Raw genomic sequence first — 7,413 nt, 5'->3', positions numbered from 1 at the left:
GAGAGGGCCACGGGCTCACCTGGCTGGGCACTGCACAGCTCTGTCTGTGCCAAGCAACGAGCGGCTTCTTCCTGTGGGAGGACTTGTCTTTAGCTGCTGTTTACCAGACGGCTGGTCACCATCCTCTAATTTCTCCTTCAGGATGAAAGCAATTTGTTGAGGAACGCCACGATCCCTAGAACCATCCCTGCCACAAGGAGATCCACGGCTGCGAAGGTGAGCCCAAAAGCAAGGTCCAGGGCAGGCACAACAGGGCAGGGGCTGGAGCAGGCTGCAGAGCTCTCAGGTGAAGCTCTGGCTCGTGGGCGGTATCTGGCAGGATGTGGGAGCAGGGCTCCCTCACCTCACAAGCTGGGCTACGTGGAGGAATTTGCTTCTGGTTTTGAGTGAGTTGGCCCAAGTCAGGAGGAGCACCCATCTCTGGGGCTGGGAAGAGCTCCTGCAGCTCCAGTGGGGGGCTGGGGGCTGCAGCAGCCACACTGCCCTGATCTCCTCCCACACAGCCTCCCCTTTCTCTGGTCACTGCTGTCTTGAGAACACCCATCAAGCTGTTATGGTCCTGCTGATGGGCCTCCTGATAACCCCAGCAGTCAAATGCTTCAAATCAAACAAGTCTCAATCAGCTTTTCAAGATGGCCTTCTGCCATCACAAAAAGCCTGGGTCCCCCAAGGGCTGAAAACTCACTGAGCTATTCCAGAAGCCAGTGAGCTTTCATCACCCATCTCATCCTCCCATCTACCTTTCATTGTAGACTGGATCTGGAACAATTTAAAGGCAAACTCTGGCCCTTCTTTATTAAACTAACAGGTGTTTTTTTTTGTGTGGATTTTTTTTTAAACATTTCTTCCAGCAACAGCCACACACAACAGGACCCCAGATTCCACTCCCCATTCCTGCCTGCTTCTCCTGAGCACCTTCACCACCACACAAGATATTTCAAGGTCCTTCAGCACCTCAGGGCTGTGAAGTTATTTATACCTTTGCAGCGCTCAGGAGCCTCAACTGACTGGAGCCAGCTGCTAACGCAAGCCTGGCAGACCCACGCCACCCCGACCTTGCCCCAAACCTTTGTGCCCACGAAGAGCTACACACTGGGGTGCATGTGCTGCAGTTTGCAACCAGCAAGGATTTTGCCAGAGAGGAGTTGCTCAAGAAAAGCAGATGAGCCAGGCAAGTTTCTTCATACAGCTGCTGCCTAAGGAGTTAATCGAAACGGAAAACCACTAAATATGGTGCACAGCTCGTGTTTGTGTTGCATCTTTTTTTAGCTGCTCTTTAATTGCCTTGCTTCAGCCCACAAGGCACAGCGAGCTGCACTGCTTGCAAGGGGCACCCCTCCGTGTTGGATGGGGGAACTACATGGGCCCGAGGCCAGTGGAAAGGCAGGAGCCCTGCAGTGCTACACCCTCAGCCCCATCGCCATGGAAGTCAAAAAACACCTAGAAAAGCCTGACAGGAACATCTCCCTTTTCTCCTCCTCCCTGGAGCTGGCCCCAGCAGGGTGACACAGTTGAGGAGCCCTCGATACACTGCAATGCAAAGGAACCCAGCACCCATCATCACAGGACTCTCTTGGTAAGTTCTTTCCATTGCAAACATGATGGGTTAAACCTTACACTTACTTCCCTTTCTGTTCCAAAAAACAGCCCTACCCCCTCCTAAAATAAAGAGCCACAGAAAGATCTCGGTGAGGATATATGTATATACATAAATATATAACCAGTATATATATATATATATATATATATATACATACACACTATATAAATATATACAGTATATATACACACTATTTAAATAGTGTATATATAAAGTGCATATATAACATTTTTTTAAATTAATTTTCCCATGAGATCTGTTCATCTTTAAAAATAAATATAAAAATTCTGCATCACCTTTTCCCCAGTCTATCACATACCCTTACTTGCTTCATTGTATTTAGTATTTTCTCAGGTCTGTAAGTCAAACTTGCTCATTTGTAGATGTTAAATATATATATATATTTATTTAGTCAAAAAGCATGTATCAGTGTGTCATCTCCCATTTAACAGAATATGGAAGTTGAGCAATAGCAGCGATAGGTGCTGATTTGTAGCAGGCATTTCATCTATTTCTTCTAAAAGATCTCCTCTGACACTTCACTTGGGGACAGATCTTCAGGCTCGCTCCCATGAGGACAGCTGTGTTGTACAACATCTCTAAAGGAAACAGATACAAAAGATTAATCTATATTTGGGGTTAGGGAGGGAACATGGAGGGTAATTTTATGGAGACAATCTTTGAGATTTTTTTTCTTTTATGCCGTGACCATATGTTAACCCCATTAACTCCATAAGCAGGCTTCCTGCTTTTCACCTGCATTTTGGTGAAAAGTCCCTTCATTAACTTTCCTGCATTTGGTTAAGTCAAAATCCTTCTTTACAACCACCAGCATGTCCTGCACACTGCTGAAGGCTAAACCAAAAGACTCATCTCTTCTGAGCTGATTACTTGAACCAAGAGAAACCAGTGCTTGTGTTACCAAAAATTCTGCCTCAGAGCGTACATTTGTCATGTGCTCAGGTACAGCGCTACATGCCACAAACAGCACCACCACAGAACTTCTCTTCCCTCTCCCTCCCTGTAATAAACTTTCAAAGCCAGTTTCTAGTTCAGCTTGATTGGTTTATTTTAGTTTTACACTTTGTCCCTCACATACAGTTATTTAAGAGTCTTGTACTGTTAGATTTCTACAAAAATATCCATTTTTCAAAAGCAGAAAAGAGGGAAAGATATATTTTAATATATAAAAGGAAAAAAGCTAAATCTGACATTTCATTATATTCTTAAAAACATTCCAGTCTATTTACAGATGTGTAAAAAAACAAAGAAAATCTCCAGGTCTCTTGGTCTAGAGTGAGAATGTGCGCCTTGCAGGGGTTTCCTTCTCCTTATTCTCATATCTTTTCATTACATGTCACATTCTTGCATTATTGCCTCAAAGACAGCATACGTCATTGTTAAAAGGTTTATTTCAAACCAACATGAACATGAGGGAAGAGTTAAAAAAAGAAAAAAGACAGGGAAGTCATCATTTAAATTCTTAGCAAAATATTAAGCTGCAGCCAAGAGATGGTAGAACAAGGAGAAGCAGAAGCTGAGAGCATTTCAAACATACTTTGTTGCCTGGTAGAAGCCACCATCTAACCTTCTGGGAACTGCACCAGGTGCACCTTTTGCAGCCAAATGTGGGGTCTTAGTTCATTCAGTAATCACATTCAGGAATCAAAAACTTTTTACTGTCATCTTTTCACAATTCATTTTTATTGCAGTAAGAAGTCCTTACTCCCCCCCTGCCAAGCAGTAAAAACATCCAAGCATTTTCCATTACACTGATAATGGACAAAACACCCGCAATAGTAGAGCAGGTATCTTAGATAACATTTGAACAGCTTTCATGCTGCAGCTTTCTGTCTTACAGAAGTGTGCAAAGCACACGCCTTTTAAAAAGTATTCAGACACTGATTAGCATGATCCTGTAATTAAAATTAGCCACTTGGGACCGTTAAAGGATGAGGTGCAGAAAGGGAAGTCAGTGATTAGGGATTTGAAAGGAATCACAGCACTATTTTAGTTGCTGTTTAACACACAGGGGGCATAAAAACTCTTGGCAAAGCAAACTGCCATGGGTAAATTTAAAAAAAAAAAAAAAAAAAGCAACTGCAGCCTATTAGAAATGCTCAGAACCCAATTCCCAGGCAAATAAATTTAAGTCTAATATAGTGCTACTGAACTAATATAGTTACTCCAGACTTCCACTGATTTAAAATGAGTTAAAATCCTTTAATGATAAGCAAAATATGCATACATACATCTTCACATGCTAATTCCCTTTTCTAAGGCATTCAGTGACAACGGTAAGACCCTGCACGACTCTCAGGCTGACCTATATTCTCTCTTCCAAAGAATGAATATAGGGCTTGTATCAAATATTTCAATAGCAAATATGCAAACGGCAGTAAGTTATACGTAACTGCTTTAAAACACACCAGTTAGAGTGGCAAGGTGAAGACACCTTTTACACGTAGACTCCGTAGTAACTTCCTGCATACTTAACTATAGGGGCTTCTCTCCTCTGCAGCATAATTAAAAAAAAAAAATCATTAAAAAGACAAGGCAACACCCACAGAATACATATCCCTGGTGGACCTAACCTCGACACGGCTCCAGAAGTTGCAGCTCACTGAATAGGGCGTATGGTTGCACGGCGTGTACAGCAAACACTGCTACCTAACTGTGGAAGAACATCACTCAGCACCTGCACAACCTCAGTGCTGGACAGATGAAATTCCTGCATTAGTGCAGCACCAAAGATCAGGAACCCCAGCTGCAGCTGCTGGGACAGTAAGACAGGATTACATTCCTAAACATAAAGCAAAACGCACCATCTACCTCCCGCTTTCTGCATCGGTTTCATGGCCATGGTTTTTACCCTTTAGGAGCAGTGAAGAAGCCCCTCAAGCGCACCGTAATTCCTATTTACAAACTCGATAGGAAAAGATTGTGTATACACTCACTAACAAATCATCTCTCTTAAGCTGAAAATTTAATTTGTCAAGAAAACTATGAAAACAAAAATTGTGTACAAAAATATAAATATCTTTACAGTCTGCAGGCACTTCACATCCAACAGCTGAACAGTGAAGAGCATCTACAGGTTATTGAGTAAGCAGTGGCAGAGAAGAATAAAAAATACATCTTGTGATTCAATACTGCCCTATTTCCCTGGTAAAGAGCATTTTTGTTGACTTTTTTTTTTTTTTGCTATACACATCTTGTGCAAACGCAGTGAGAAACCTCTGAGTACCTTTCCTGAATTTATAAAGAAATGGAAGGTTTAGAAAGATATACACATATTTTCATATATACATTCACATATACACCTTGCTCATTTATTTTAGGCTACAACAGTCAGAAAGTGTTCTGTACTTTTATGAAACAACACTTTCTGTTAACATCCTATCCACCAAATACATCTTGAGAAACGACAGGAGGAATGAGGAAGAGAACTGTGAAAACGCTCAAGCTACTTCAGCAGTGTATTTAAAGGTGTAGCAAAGGGGGTGCCCACATTTTTTTCTACTCTCTGAGATTCTCCCTTACAGATGCCCTAACCATCAAAGGAGGGGTTACTTGTATAGGGCCATGAGGTAAAAGTGGTGGGGGGCTTTTCTGTATATTTTTTGTTTGTTTTCTGTTTACTTGTTTTAAAGTTCACATGCTATCCTAATTGCACTGGGAAATATCGTCTCCCCCATGCAGTGAGAGTTCTAGATGTTTATGACAATATTCTGTGCATAAGCTCCTAAAAGGAGTCTCTGCCAGAGAACTATCTAGCACCAAAGAACAGAAGCTTTTCACTTCAGCCCTCTGCAAAATCTCCAGTTTCCCTTCTGCTGCTCTAGGTAACAAATTTGAGAGTAACTGCAATCTCATTTCTGCACATTCATCATATTCTGCAAAACTTTAGAAACAGCACATGTGAAACAATCCCATTTCTGCATAGATAGTTTGCCTGGTACAAAACCAAATGAACCTTATTTTTTTCCCTCAACAACAGACAGGAGCCTCTCTACTGGGAAAAAATAAATATCTGTCAATAAGCCTCGGTTTCTCAGTCCTTTTACAAACTATTTCCATGAAGGACCCAATTTTGGAAGGATACCATGTGCCCAGCAATGGTTATAGATAGATCATCTTCCACGCTTTGTGAAGGAGAAGGAGAATACCCAGAATACAACAGTGAGGTAAAAATATGTCAACATGCTGAAAGTTTCATAGCACTTATTTCTCAATTTGGGGCCTGCCCTCGGATGAACAGAGTGCTGATGCCATACAGAAAACAAAGCGCTGCAGACAAGGGAGGTTGCCAGACTGAGACACTGGTTCACACCGGCTCCAGATCTCCATTCCAGTCTGATAAAACACACACACATTTATTTGCCTGCTGAGTTTGAAGGTAAGGTCCCAGTATTACTCAGCTTTGTGCCCACGGGTGCTAATGCAGGCATTACTTTGCTATCCTGTCCTTCTTGAACAGTTACAGAAGAAGTTTTTACCCCAGTGGGTGCCAGTTTTGCAACTATGGGCGCCAATAAGGGCATCACTTTAGTACTCTGCCCTTCTGAGTCCACTGGCAGACTCGCCACTTTTAAGCCAAGTGGTGCCAGCTTGGGCATGGGCCTCCACAAAGTGTCAGCGTTGCTAGCTTCTGGATTCGTTTTCATTTGCAAAACTGGAGGAGTCACACTGGTGGTCTCTGTAGTTTTGCTGTTCCCACCGCTGGCTATGGACAGATTGGGAAGCGGATCCTTCATTTCAGCACCTATCACTATCTTTAGAACATCTGCTTCGGATGAAGGCTCCCCAGAGTTCTTGTCTCCATCGGCAATATCATCATCTTCCAGGTGCAGCAGGAGAGGACTTAAAGAGCCACCACCCTCTGGAACTTCGGAAAGGTCCTTAAAACTGCCTCCCAAATGGCTGAACTGGAAGGAAGAACCATCTGCAGCAGAGAGATCACTGGCTGTTCCCCGGCGAGCTTCTGCATCTCCATGGGAGAAATCTGAGTTTAGAGTGCTGGGCAGCTCCGACATACCTGAAGCATCATCATTCAACTGCTGATTGAGGAAAGCGATCTCATTGAGCAGAGAAGTGAGGGTCTCATCAGTGTCATCACTCTCCTCAATGCTGCTCAGTAACTCACCTGTATCCAGTTCTGCCTCCTCCATTGCAGAAGCTACCTTCCTCAGTTCCATTTCTATCCTCGAATCTTTGAGCTGCAGCTTGCGGAATGGCAATTCTTTCATTTTTAATCTCTCTCCTCCAGGATCGCTGTCTTTCTTCCTGGCTTGGCTTCCTACAAACTCTCCAATGCAGAGCTTTTTGCCAAAGGACTCTGGGCGTTCCTTTGTACAAGACACGTTCTGGATCTGTGGAAAACCATCTTTATTTTCAAAGAAACCTTTGGTGGTACCTGTGGTACTTCTTCCATCTCCTCCACTGTCTCCAGGACACTGTTTGGCCTTTTCTTCCGAAAGGATGCTGTCACTCTTCCTACTTTCAAGAGGTGCTACTACCAAGGATTTCTCAGAAGCCTGAGTAGCTGCAGCTGTCGTTGCATTAGAATTTTTGTTTCTGTTTGGGTTCAGATTCATACTTCCTTCAGCTGCCAGTGATGTTACATTAACAATCTTTGGCATCATGAATGAATCTTCACTTTCTGAAAAACCGAACAAAGCACAATCCATCAGAATCCATGCCAACTACAAGATAATTTCTAATTATATTTAACTTACTCACTTTTTACATCTTCCTCAAATAAGCCACTATTCACAATTTAAACCACTTGCACAGTTTTGGTCAAGTGAAGC

The 7,413-nt window shown here is 42.8% G+C and overlaps 1 protein-coding gene across 11 annotated transcripts in view; it reads right to left on the bottom strand.

The window, feature by feature from the left end:
• Positions 1-1,976: 1,976 nt before the first annotated feature.
• The window catches only part of MGA (MAX dimerization protein MGA), a 64,711-nt gene continuing 59,274 nt past the window's right edge, over positions 1,977-7,413 (bottom strand). For 9 of the 11 annotated variants that reach the window (XM_068683903.1, XM_068683898.1, XM_068683895.1 and 6 more), the window contains one exon: positions 2,645-7,262. In XM_068683903.1, coding sequence (XP_068540004.1) covers positions 5,977-7,262 — 1,286 coding nt within the window. In that variant the 3' untranslated portion in view covers positions 2,645-5,976. Of the gene's footprint in view, positions 2,200-2,644; positions 7,263-7,413 lie in introns of those variants that run through there. The other 2 variants (XM_068683904.1, XM_068683907.1) reach the window with 2 other exon arrangements.

The sequence above is a fragment of the Anas acuta genome, chromosome 5 (assembly GCF_963932015.1).
Source record: "Anas acuta chromosome 5, bAnaAcu1.1, whole genome shotgun sequence".
Classification (NCBI taxonomy): domain Eukaryota; kingdom Metazoa; phylum Chordata; class Aves; order Anseriformes; family Anatidae; genus Anas; species Anas acuta.
Note: the sequence above shows the minus strand (reverse complement) of the source record. Positions and strands in the feature narration are given on the sequence as shown.